This window comes from Myotis daubentonii, chromosome 2 (genome assembly GCF_963259705.1).
Source record: "Myotis daubentonii chromosome 2, mMyoDau2.1, whole genome shotgun sequence".
In the NCBI taxonomy this organism is placed as follows: Eukaryota; Metazoa; Chordata; class Mammalia; order Chiroptera; family Vespertilionidae; genus Myotis; species Myotis daubentonii.
This window is the reverse complement of record NC_081841.1, coordinates 124617277-124631492: the sequence shown is the minus strand read 5'-3', so window position 1 is coordinate 124631492 and position 14216 is coordinate 124617277. Positions and strand designations below refer to the sequence as shown.

Sequence of the window (14216 nt, the reverse complement as noted above, 5' to 3'; positions counted from 1 at the left end):
CCCCCGAGGGGTCCTGGACTGCGAGAAGGTGCAGGCTGGGCTGAGGGACCTCCCCAAGTGTACGAATTTTTGTGATCCGGGCCTCTAGTTAATATATAATAATCCTATATAATAAAAGTCTAATATGCTAAGTGTCTGGTCTTCTGGTCGTCCGTGCAACAAGTCAAAGTGTAATATGCTAATGATATGCTAAGGCCATTCAATCACTCGCTATGACATGCACTAACCACCAGGGGGAAGACAGTCGACTGGTCGACCTGTTGCTATGACATGCACTGACCACCAGGGGCAGACAGTCGACTGGTCGACCAGTCGCTATGATGTGCACTGACCACCAGGAAGCAGACTCTCTGACAGGTAGGCTAACTTGCTGCTGTGGTCTGGCTGATCGAGACTGAGCGAAACAGACCAGACATACCCTGGAGTCCTCCTGTGGTCCCTCCCCCTCTGGCCAACCTCCTGTGTCTCTCCCCGGCCCCGATTGTGCACCAATGGAGTCCCTCGGCCTGGCCTGCACCCTCTCGTAATCAGGGATCCTTGGGGGATGTTTGAGAGCAGTTTTCGGCTCGATCCTACAGGCATAACAGGCTAATATGCAAATCGACCAAACAGCGGAACAACTGGTTGCTATGACACACACTGACCACCAGGGGGCAGATGCTCAACACAGAACCTGCCCCCTGGTGGTCAGTGCACTCCTATAGGGGGAGCACCGCTGAGCCAGAGGCCAGGCTCACAGCTGGCGAGTACAGTGGTGGTGGTGGTGGGAGCCTCTCCCATTTCCACGGCAGCACTAAGGATGTCTGACTGATGGCAGTCAGTTAGATATCCCTCGAGGGCTTCCTGACTGCAAGAGGATGCAGGCTGGGCTGAGGGAACCCCTCCCCCCAAGTGCATGAATTTCGTGCACTGGGCCTCTAGTACAAGAATAAACTTTCACGTTCTCACAACTATAAATCTACTTTTGCCCACCCATGCATATAGTCTTCTATAGGCTGCTTAAGACCTATCTTATATCATCTACATTCTCTGTTTTCATTCATTGATATATACTAAATTCTTATTAAATTTTAAAATTTTTCTATAACTTCCTATTAACTCTTCATTTGCGGGCATAATCTAAGGCTTTGGATTATTACTATGCCAGTTGAACTTGTTTTACTGATGAAGAAATTATAATTATCTAGAAGTATTTATTATGTGCCTAGAATATGTTACAATCCTGCTTCTCCTTTGAAAATCATCACTTTAAGGTATAGTAGTGTATAATAATGACACATTATAATTTTAACAGGTATGCTCATTTTTTTCATGTAGTGGTAAAGATATTTTCTTTTGGATTTTATTTTTAGAAACTGTCATGGAGTTCCTTGAGAAACTATCTGACAGACTTTCAGAAAGGTTCGTTTTTATTCTTCTCTTTAGAATATATGTTATTTATTTTTGTGTGTCTTTTTTAAAGACTTAATTTATGAAAAATGAGCAAGTTACCTATTAAGAATGCAAGTATTGGAATACTGGGTCAGATCTGTGGACTATTAAGTAGGAGGTTAATTGAACTATGAGATATACTTTGAAAGCACATAGTTGTCTTCCTAAGATGACAACCTTGAAAACTTAGGCCATCCCCTTTGATTAATTATTTGTCTTTAGGAAATCATTGATGTGTAACTTAAAAAACTTCCAGCCCTAGCTGGTTTGGCTGAGTGGATAGAGCCAAAGAGTCCCAGTTTCAATTCTGGTCAAGGGCATGTACCTCCATTGCAAGCTCCTTCCCGGCCCAGGCCCTAGTCGGGCTCCTGCAGGAGGCAAGCAATCGATGTGTTTCTCTTACATCGCTATTTCTGCCTTTCCCTCTCTCTCCACTATTTCTAAAAATCAATAGAAAAATATCCTCAGGTGAGGGTTAAAAAACAAACAAAAAATTTCCAAATGGTTTTGAAACTATATATTTTAGTTTGTACCATCTATTTTATGTCAAGTTTAAAAAATAGTATTTTTCTTCCTTTGTCCTAAATATTGGCAGCAGATGTGGTAAATTGATCTGTATTTTGATTTTGTATATTTCAAGAATGCTCTGCTTCACCATTTGTAATTTCAAGCTGAAGTGTTTTTCTCTCTACTATGAGTTCCTTTGTTATATTCTTGCCTTCCCTTCTTCCCAGTGCCCAGTTTCTTTGATCATGCCACTTGTCCTTCACTAACACTCTTCTAGTGCTTTGTTGAGAGGCAGAATTCCAATAGGCATCAGATACCTAGGATTCCAGGAAAAGGCTGATCATGGTTTGTAAAAGAGGGTCATGTTCCAGAAAAAGTCAAGAACCATGTGATTTCACTCATATGTAGGATATAAAACTGAAAACAACAAATAAACAAGACAAACAAAAATTCATAGACGTAGACAACAGTATGGTGGTTACCAGAGGGAAAGGGGGAGGTAGTAGAGGGTAAAGGAGGTTAAATATATGGTGATGGAAGGAGATTTGATTTTGGGTAACAGCAAACACACAATACAATATACAGATGACATATAGAATTGTACACTTGAAACCTATATAATTTTATTAACCATTGTCACCCCAATCCTATATAATAAAAGCCTAATATGCTAAGTGTTTGGTCGCCTGGTCGGCCATTCAACCAATCAAAGCGTAATATGCTAATGATATGATAAGGCCACTAAACCGCTGGCTATGACATGCAGTGACCACCAGGGGGCAGACGCTCTGACCGGTAGGTTAGCTTGCTGCTGGGGTCTGACTGATCGGAACTGAGAGAGATGGGCTGGACATGCCCTGGAGCCCTCCTGCGGTCCCTCCCCAGCTGGCCAACCTCCCATGTCCCTGCCTGGCCCCGATCGTGCACTGGTGGGTTCCCTTGGCCTGGCCTGCGCCCTCTTGCAATCCGGAACCCCTTGCAGGATGTCAGAGAGCTGATTTCAACCCGATCCTGCAGGCCAGGCTGAGAGACCCCACTGGTGCATGAATTCATGCACTAGGCCTCTAATAAATTTAATTAAAAAGAAAGAGGAAAGAGGGTCATGTTTTCTCATTTCTTTCTTATAATGCTGTCTAAAATTTTATTTGCTGCCCTAGCTGGTTTGGCTCAGTGGATAGAGCGTTGGCCTGCAGACTGAAGGGTTCCGTATTTGATTCCAGTAAAGGGCACATGCCCAGTTGCAGGCTCGATCCCCAGTAGGTTGCATGCAGGAGGCAGCCAATCAATGATTCTCTCTAATCATTGATGTTTATATATCTCTCTCTCTCCCTTCCTCTCTAAAATCAATAAAAATATATTTAAAAAATAAAATAAAATATTTTATTTGCCTTTTTTACTATACCAGTATGTTAAGTTTTAGCTCAAATATTCATTTTCTATTATAAATTCATGCCTTAGAACCCAATCCTCTCTAATTTGGATTATATTTATAAATTCTAAACTTTTCTTTTAAGCCAGTGAACCACTGTGGCTTTGATATAATGAAGACGAAGTGTTAATAATGCAGTTATTTGAGAATTTATTCTACTTTGCTTTGTTGGATAAGTGTTAATATTCTTTCCCCACCAATATGTAGATTACTAAGTGTACCAGTTAATAATGAGGATTTTTTTCAATAGATGGAGTTACACATATGTTGATATATATGCGATTTGATATGTATGCTATTTTGTTGTATTGACAACAAGCTTCTAAACTTCCTATGTCAAATTTTCTGAAGGTGTTAACATCATAGATATTTTTATGCTTAAAAATGTCGAATTTTATGCCAAAAAAAGAGCATTTGCAGAAAGGTTTAATTCATTACTTTATTTTGAAGAAAAGTGCTGCTGAAAGTTATTATATATATACTTCGGGAAGCTTATAGTGAACATGCTCCAACTCAAGATACTTGTGAACACTGGTTTAAATGCTTTAAAAGTGATGATTTCGATGTGAAAGACAGCATCCAGGTCAACCAAAAAAGTTTGAAGACCAACAATTACAAGCGTTATTGGATGAAGATGCGTGCCAAACTCAAAAACAACTTGCAGAAAGATTAAACGTTGCTCATCAAACAATTTCTGATGGTTTACAAGCGATGGGAAAGATTTTAAAGGAAGCAAAATGGGTGCCATGTCAACTGAACAAAAGGCAAATGGAAAACCGAAAAGTCATCAGTAAAATGTTGTTTCAATGGCAAGAAAGAAAGGTTTTTTTTGCATCGAATTGTGACTGGTGATGAAAAGTGGATTTATTTTGAGAATCCCAAATGCACAAAATCATGGGTTGATCCAGGTCAACCATCAACATCAACTGCAAGGCGCTCTGCATTTGGTGGGATCAGGAAGGTGTGGTGTATTATGAGCTTTTAAAACCAGGTGAAACCATTAATACTTATCCCTACCAACAACAAATAATCAAATTGAACCACGCTTTGATCGTGAAACAATCAGAATGTTCCAGAAGACAAGGCAAAGTAATTTTGCTTCATGATGATGCACCATCACACACTTCAAAACCAGTTAAAGACACATTAAAAGATCTTGCCTGGGAAGTATTAACCCACCCACTGTATTCACCAGTCCTTTCTCCTTCAGATTACTACTTGTTTCGATTGATGGCATACGCACTTTCTGAGCAGCACTTCTAAACGTACAAAGAAGTGGAAAACTGTCTCTGAATGGTTTGCCTCAAAACGAGAAAAGTTCTATTGGGACGGTATCCGCAAATTTCCTGAAAAATGGGGGAAATTTGTAGCTTGTGATGGACATTACTTTGAATAAAGCACTTTTGATGTTTCTCTTGAAATTATGGGTTTTCTTTGATAACAAAATCTGCATTATTAACTGGTACACCTAGTAGATTATATTTTAAGCAAACATCCTCAGATTTTTAATTATATATAGGGATTAATTCTAATAAACTTCATATTTCACACACATTAAGCATGCATTTGATATTTTGTTTAGCCAGTGTTTTTCTATAGAGGAAAAATTATAAGTAGTAATCTCAAATATAATCTTATGCTAATATTCTTTTACAGAAAGTAATATGTTAGTTCTTACCTTTTTAAGGTATAACAAAAAAAGTAGAGATTTAAAATTTACAATTATTATTTTTTATGTTTCTATTACATTGCTAATTTTTCCATGCTTTAGTACTTTTAAGACATGTATCTGTTGGGCCCGACTGGTGTGGCTCAGTGGTTGAGCATTGACCTGGAGGTCAGGTCTTGAATCCTGATGAGGGCACATGCCTGGGTTGTGGACTCCATCCCCGGTAGGGGGTGTGCAGGAGGTAGCAAATCAGTGATTGTCTCCAGTCATTGATATTTCTGTCTTTCTCCCTCTCTCTTCCTCTCTGAAACCAATAAAAAATATATATTTAAAAAAAGACATGTATATGTCAGGATGCTTTTTTAAGATGGAAATTGCCAATTGCCATCATTTATTGATGGATATATATTGCTTTCTCTTTTAACACATGTAATACTCGTTTCTTTATATTTGCACCACAAATTATTTCCAATTTTATCATGAATATTGGAATCTAACGTAAGAAAACTAGTTTTTTGTTACATACTTACTAAAATTTTGTCCTAACAATTAATGACAAATCTGTTTTACAGAACTCTAAAAGATTTTGAGATTATACAAGGAATGAAAATGAAACTAAATCCTCAAAATTCTGTAAGTAACTATGCTGGAACATTTTTATTATAACATAAACTGTCTGTCCGCTGAGGTCATTATCTTTGAATCTAGGACTTTATTGTGATATGCTAAAGGTATATGTTGTTTTATTTCTGATTTTTGGTTTTGGTGAATAAAGGCATTGAAATATTTGATTCATATGTCTGAGACTGACGTTTCCAGGAAAACCCAGTATATCTTTGTTGGTTAGTTGACATAATATATATGTGCGCGCACACACACACACACACACACATATATATGTATATTAACACATGTATATTAATATACACTCATGCAATGGCTTCCTCCATTCTGTAGAAAGTTGGCTTCTTTGTTTGAAGCAGCCTTAAAGGAGCCTAGGGGTATGCTTGATCTGGCAGGTGACAATTTTAACCATCAGTGATAATGTTGCAGTTTACTTGTTTGCTAATTTGTGGAACTCAAATCAATATGAATGACAAAGTATACCCATTCTAAAAATACTTGTGTTTTTTTCAATCACAAGATCAAAGGATCACATGATGTTATAATACAAACTTACATGTCCTTATGGTGAGAATGCTGGCCAAGTGATTGGGGTGCTCTGAGAGTGATAGAACTCCAGGTATTAGGATCCTGCTTCCCATATGTTTTGAGGGCGCTACAGGATTGCTGGGGCTGTCTAAGCCATTGTTCTGTCAGTGTTGTCGTATCAGCTTCCCAGATGCAGCCACTCAGAAAGAGATTAATGCTATTAAATTCACCTATTTCTAGAGTAGCATATCAATTTCTTAATTTATGGTAGGAATTGTATCTAGCAAAATAACAGTCATCTGTACACGTTGCTTAGGTAGGCAAATCCACTTAAGAAACCAGATAATGGGTGAGAATATAGAAACGAAAAAATAAAATGTGTTGCGAAAAGCTAATTTAAAAGCTAATATGACTTGAAACTATTCTCCCTAGACATTTTTTTTTAAATGTGTTTTTATTGATTTCAGAGAGGGAGAGAAAGAAAGAAACATAGAATCATTGATCAGCTGCCTCCTGCACATTCCCTACTGGAGATGGAGCCCACAACCCAGGCATGTGTCCTGACTGAGTATCGAACCCTGACCTCCTGGTTCATAGGTTGACGCTCAACCACTGAACCACACTGGCAGGCTCTGATAAGTGAGTCAACAATCTGATGTTTATATAGTCATTGATGAAGGTTATTTGGCAGGCATTTATTTATTAAATGCCCATCTTCTCACAAAGAATGTGTTTTGGTGAATGGTTCCACTATTCACTCTCTTCCCCAAGACGGAACCTGGACTTACTTTATACCAGTCGTTCTCAAAGTGTGTTCTCCGGGCCAGAAGCAGTAGCATCACCTGGGAACTTACTAGAAGTACAAATTTTCCAGCCCCATCTGAGTCTCACTGAGTCTTAAGTCCCACAATTTTGTGTTTCAACAAGCCCTCCAACCCTTTATAATCAGTTATCAAGTCCTATAGATTCTACCTTCTTGAGAACTCCATGTTCCCTACTCTTCAGGCTCATTGCCATAGTCCTGGTTGAGGTCATTGTTACTACTACTCACCCATATTGTTGCCAAACTGGTTTTCTAGCCTTTTGTCAGGCCCCCTTCAAAACCATCCTGGATTGTGAGTGCCTAGCAATGTACCTAGCTCAGTGTTAGACGCAGAGTATGTACTCAGCACCTACCTGAAATAGAAACTAATGAATTAATTAATCATCATCAGAGGGATTTTTCTAAAAAGCAAATCTGATCTTATCACTCTCTTGTTTAACATTTTTCTGTTGCTCCATGCAAATCTGATCTTGTCACTCCCTTGTTTAACATTTTTTCTGTCACTCCATGTAATTCTTCCTGTTTCTTAGTTTTTTCCCATCAAGCCTTTGGTGATTTTGACCCTACCTGCTTCTCTAGCCTTATTTTCTGCTGTACTTATGAGCCAAGTTAGTGCCCTTTGCTCTCTACTAATACCTGTATGGTGCTTTTGCACTCTCTTCACTTACTTTAGCTTTGCTTTCCCTTGTTCTTTAATTCTTTTGTCCTTTAATTCTAACTGACATTTATGTGCCAGCAACTATGGTAGTTAGCTTCCAATAATTCACAAATATCATATACCGGGATGCCTTTCCCCCTTTCTCATCTGGATTAAGTGATCCTATTCTTCAAAACTCAACTCACCTCCAAATATTTCCGGATTCCATTGTGATTTAAATACCTTTCTCCTAGGCTCTATGTCAATGGTTCAACATCACAGACAGGATATACCATTGGTTTCAATGCTCTCAGATTGTTGACCCACTTATCTTTCTACTGCCTGCAACATCATTGGCCCCTTGGCACGAGTCATGTCCTTTTTTTTTTTTTGTATCATTAGAGCCTGCACTCTATACCAGCAGATAGTAAATGATCATCTGTTGGAGGAAATATGTGCCAGGAACTGAACACTCAGGGACTAGAAAAATAAAATAAATCTACAAGTATCTTATGTTGGAGTACGTCCATGATAGACATATGATCGTGGAATATGAGAAAGAGTACCTTATTGTTCAAGGAGATGATATCTAAAGTGAAATTTAAAGGATAATGGCAATAAGGATAGAAGCTAACACTTACAGAGCTCTTACTCAATGCCAGGTGTTCTGTTTAATAGTTTAAGTGCATTAAGCAATCCTGTTTGGGAGGTGCTGTTCACTCAGTCACCAAATAGCTATTGGGTGAATACTGAGTATCAGGCAGTGTTCAGGGTGCCACCAGGATATAATAGGGGAAAATGCAAACAAGTTCCTTGCCCTCATGAAACTTAGGGGAAGAAAGCACAACACATGAAAAAATAAACATGCGCTGTGCCATATGGGGATATGAAGCCTATAGATATGACATTGAAGAAATAAATTAAGGCAGATACAAATAAGTGGAAACATATACCATGTTCATAGATTGGAAGAATTAACATCATTAAAACGGCTATACTACCCAAAGCAATCTATAGAGTCCCTGCAATTCCTATTAAAATACCAATTGTATATTTCAAAGACCTAGAACAAAAAATTTCAGGACAGCTCCCAGGGCATTGGAAACTAAAGAGAAAAACAAATGGGACTACATCAAAATAAAAAGCTTCTGCATAGCAAAAAAAACCATCAACAAAACAACAAGGAAGCCCACTGCATGGGAGAACATATTTGCCAATGTTATCACCGATAAGGGTTTAATCTCCAACATTTATAGGGAACTCATACAACTTAACAAAAGGAAGATAAACAATCCATTGAAAAAATGGGCAAAAGACCTAAATAGACACTTTTCAAAGGAGGACATTCAGAAATCCAAGAGACATATGAAAACATGCTCAAAGTCACTAATCATCCAAGAGATGCAAATCAAAACAACAATGAGGTACCATCTCACACCTGTCAGAATGGCTATCATCAACAAATCACAAATGACAAGTGCTGGAGAGGATGTGGAGAAAAAGGAACATCGTGCACTGCCAGTGGGAATGCAGACTGGTGCAACCACTATGGAAGACAGTATGGGGTTTCCTCAAAAAGTTAAAAATGGAACTCCCATTTGACCCAGTGATCCCACTTCTAGGAATATATCCCGAGAAACCAGAAACACCAATCAGAAAGGATATATGCGTCCCTATGTTCATAGCAGCACAATTTACCATAGCTAAGATTTGGAAACAGCCTAAGTGCCCATCAGCAGATGAATGGATTAGAAAACTGTGGTACATCTACACAATGGAATACTACACTGCTGTAAAAAAGAAGGAATTCTTACCATTTGCAACAGCATGGATGGAACTGGCTAAGTGAAATAAGCCAGCCAATGAAAGAAAAATACCATATGATCTCACTCATGGATAATAAAGACCATTATAAACTGATGAACAAAAATAGATACAGTGGCAGAGCAGCATCGAACAGATGTCAAACTACAGCGGGAAAACTGGGGAGGGTTAGGGGAGGGTAAGAGATCAAAGGACTTGTATGCATGTATATAAGCATAACCAATGGACACAAGACACTGGGGGTTAGGGGAGGCCGGGGGAAGGTCAAGGGGGAAAAATAAAGGAGACATCTGTAATACTCTGTAATATTTTAAGCAATGAAACAATTTTTTTTTTAAAAAAGACCCCGAATAGCCACAGAAATCTTAGGGAAAAGAACAAGGTTCGAGGTATCACAATATCAGATATCAAACTACTACAAGGCCATTGTAATCAGAATATCCTCGTACTAACATAAGAACTGGCATATAAACCAATGGAACAGAACAAAGACCTCAGAAACCAATTCAAGCCATTATGCTCAATTCCTATTTGACAGAGGAGGCAAAAGCATACAATGGAGTCAAGACAGTCCCTTCAATAAATGGTGTTGGAAAAATTGGACAGATACATGAAAAAAATGAAACTAAACCACCAACTTACATCATACACAAGAATAAACTTAATATGGATAAAAGATTTAAATGTAAGACAAAAAACAATAAAAACCCAAGAAAACATTAGCAGTAGAATCTCAAGACATCTCTCACAGCACTATTTTTGCTGATATGTTTCTGGGGGCTAGGGAAACTCAGGAAAAGATAAGCAAACAGGACTACATCAAGCTAAAAAGCTTCTGCACAGAAAAACAAAACAACAAAATGAAAAGAGAGCCCACTGTATGGGAGAACATATTTGCCAGTGATATATCTGATAAGGAGTTAATTTCCAAAATATATAAAGAATTTATCCAATTCAACAACGGGAGAATAATCCAATAAAAAAAACTGGGCACAGGACCTGAATAGATACTTCTCCAAAAAGGACACACAGATGGCCAATAGATATGAAAAAATGCTCAAGTTTACTAATCGTAAGAGAGATGCATATTAAAACTACAATGAGCCCTGGCCAGTTGCTCAGTGGTTAGAGTGTTGGCACAGGGATGGAAGGGTCATGGGTTCAATTCCCTGTCAAGAGCACGTACCTCGGTTGCAGGCTCGATCCCTGTCCCGATCAGGGTACATGTGGCAGGCAGCCAGTTGATGTCCTCTTTCTCTCTCTCCCTCCCTTTTTCCCTTCCTCCCTTCCACTCTTTCTCTCAAGATCAATGAAAAAAATATCCTTGGGTGAAGATTTAAAAAACAACAAAAAACTAAAATGAGTTATCACCTTACACCTGCCATAATGGTTACCATCAATAAATTAACTAACAGCAAGTGCTGGCAAGGATTTGAAGAAAAGGAAATCCTAGTGCACTATTAGTGGGAATGCAGATTGGTGCAGCCACTGTGGAAAACAGTATGAAGTCTCCTAAAAAAATTAAATGTAACTGCCTTTTGACCCAGCAAACCACTTCTGGGAATATATCCCAAGAATCTTGAAACACCAATCAGAAAGAATACATGCATTTCTGTGTTCATAGCAGACTTGTTTACAATAGCCAAGATCTGGAAACCGCCCAAGTGTCCATCAGCAGATGAGTGGATAAAAAGTTGTGGTACATTTACACAATAGTATACTATACACTGTAAAAAAGAAGGAACTCTTATCCTTTGTGACAGCATCGAAGGACCTGGAGAGTACTGGTATTATGCTAGAGGAAATAAGCCATTCATAGGAAGACAAATACCATATGATTGCACTAATATGTAAAATCTAATGAAAAAAATAAACCTATGAACAAAATGGAACTGGCCCCATGGATACATGGAACAGATTGGCGGGTGCCAGAGGAAAAGGAGGTGGGGGGCACTGAATAAAGAAGGTGAAGGTATTAGCTAAAGAACATATATCCATGCCCCATGGACATGGGCAATAGTGTGGTGAAGGCCAAGGGAGAGGGAGGGGGGTATAGTTGGAGGTGGGTAAAGAGAGGGGAAGGGGAGACATCTACAGTGTCAACATTAAAATTTTTTAATAAAAATATAAAGTGAATAAAGGCTATAGGGAAAATAATGCAGAGAAAAGGGGATGGAGGTTGCTATTTTATACGTATTGGTCAGTAAGTGGACTTGAGCAAAAACTTGGAAGAAGTGAGGAGTATGCCATGGAGACAGCACAGAGAAGGCCATTCTAAGAGAGAGGTAGCAGGTGCAGGGGCCTGAGGCAGGAGGCTGCCATGTGTGATCAGGGAGCCATGGGGAGGCCAGTGCAGCCAGAGTAGACTTGAGGGAGGGGGACAGTCGGAGGAGGTGGGTTCACCTCTCAGCCTGGAAGAGATCAGGTCACATAGGAGGAGAACAAGAAAGCATCAGTGAGCAGAAATAAGTTTTCCAAGTCTTAAAACTAGTGTGGATCAAAGACTTGAACCCAAGTAGTCTGACTTTGCCGCCTTGCCTCCGAAACACTCTTTGTCACCTGCGTAGTTTGTGGGGAGGATGATCCTTCAGGTATCCACGCTTGTCTTTTTCATTGTTCTGTACCAGTCGTCAAAAACAGTGTATTACAGCGTTTCTCCATGACATATTTTCTTTGCTAAGATTAGAGTTAATTCTGCTTTAGTTACATTTTAAATTGTTGCTTTCATTTTGGGGATCCACCCTAAGCTTCTTGCTTAGGTTTAGAAAGAACGTAATCTTACCTTTAATACACTAATCTTACCTCCATTATGTTTTATGGATTATATTTTGGGAGAAATTTCAACATGGCTGATTTAATCTATTAATGTTGACTTTTATTAGTTTATATTTTAAAATGATATTTGTTTACCTTTTCCCCAAATTCTGGGATTATGCCTTACTTATAACTCTCACTCATTGATTACAGAAAAGTTAAAATAAAGAGGCAGGTATTTCCTGCCAAGTCATGAATTTTTAGGGTTTTATGGAACTTTTCTGATATAATAACCGGTTTACATCTTATAAACTAGCTAAATTATTGATAAAAGTTGTGAAATAGTCGATAGCTTTCATAACAGTGAACTTTTTCATTGTAGGAATTAATGCCTTGGGATCCCCCCTACTACAGTGGTGTGATTCGTGCAGAAAGGTAAGTTTTTTGAGAAGGAAGAAAAAAATTAGTATTTATTGAGCACTTTGCACATTAATTGTGCAACTACTTTCCTTACTCAGTTGCCCACATTACAAACTTCTGTCTTCTCCAGTTCAGTCCCTCTGCTGGCATGATCAGCATCTGCCCACATTCAATATGGATTACAAAAGCTATGCTCTCAGTCACAGTAATATGCTTTACCTCTCCCCCACAAGCCTATTCTATAGCTTATGTCATTTTCTGTTTAAGACTTTGAAATCTCTCCCCATGATGTCTAGAATCTTGCCCTTCTCCTAAGTGTAGCTTCCAGGTTCTCTTTCTAGACTTTGAACATTTGGGGGACTGGAACTTTGCTAGAACCCTGTTGTATCCTGTTTCTGGTTGAGGGTAGTGGTCAGCAAATATTTGTTGAACCAATGAAGGAATAAAGTAATAAAGTAGTACTTGGGATCTGGAAGGATATAAATGAAATTAAAACTTAGGAAACAAGTTGATTATTCCTCTGGCTTCTGTATTCGCCTGTGTGTATTTTATTGTGGCAAAGTGTAGATATTTTTCCCTAAAAATTCCCTACCTCTGTAATTTTTATATTTGCATATAAACCCAAGAAATATGGAGTTCTACTTAAAATGAACACATTTTAAAATGTAATGTCCCAAGGAACTGTATATGCACAATATGAATTTTTAAAAACTCTTAGGATCCTACTCTTTAGCAAATCATTAACATTTTTCTGTTTCTTTTTTTTTTTAATCCTCACCCGAGGATACGTTTTACTGATTTCAGAGAGGGAAACATTGATGTGAGAAAGAAACATCAATCAGTTGCCTCCCTTACATGCCCCAAATGGGTATCAAACCCACAACATAAGTATATGCCACGACTTGGAATCCAATCTTTAACCTTTTGGTGCATGGGATGACACTCCAGTCAATTGAATCATTCAGCCAGGGCTAAAATTGCTGAGTGATTCCTTCCACGTCCTGCGTGGTTCAGGGTTCAATATCTGGAAGAGGAGCCGCACACAAATGAAATAGAAAAGACAAGAGATAATTTTGCAATACCGGGGGACCAGGCGGGCAAGTCCGGAAAGACTTCCTCCGCCGTGCTCAGGTCTCACCAAGCTTTTATTCATCTGGAGTAGCCCTTAGGGTAAGGAGGTTTTAATGACACACATCAGCAGACAATTTTCTGATTAGCTCATCAACAGATCTCCAGGAGTATCTGATCAACAACAATCAGCAAAGATCTTCATAAGCACCTAAGGAATTAAGTGAGCTAAGGTGGAGATGCTTCAACTATTATTACTTAAATTAACTGGATAGTTCACAGTTCTGACCTTTACTAGAACTTCAAAGGTTACTAGCCTTTTTTGGGGGGTCTCTTTCTAAACTCAGCTAGTAAAGACAATGAATGGACTCCGGCATCTCCCCCTTATTTTTTCTTTAAAAAAATCAAGTATCTGAAGACTAGAAATATAAGAACAAGTCCCAATTTCAATGTCCAAAAGTTCTGAGTCCAAGTTTCAATGTCCAAAAGTTCATGAATACAT

General features: G+C 38.7%; 1 protein-coding gene across 5 annotated transcripts in view; it reads left to right on the top strand.

Moving 5' to 3' along the window:
• MIPEP (mitochondrial intermediate peptidase) overlaps positions 1 to 14216 on the top strand; it is a 231029-nt gene that overhangs the window by 65155 nt on the left and 151658 nt on the right. For all 5 annotated transcript variants that reach the window (XM_059684463.1, XM_059684460.1, XM_059684459.1 and 2 more), the window contains exons 8-10: positions 1353 to 1401; positions 5609 to 5669; positions 12609 to 12661. In XM_059684463.1, coding sequence (XP_059540446.1) covers positions 1353 to 1401; positions 5609 to 5669; positions 12609 to 12661 — 163 coding nt within the window. The remainder of the gene's footprint in view (positions 1 to 1352; positions 1402 to 5608; positions 5670 to 12608; positions 12662 to 14216) is intronic.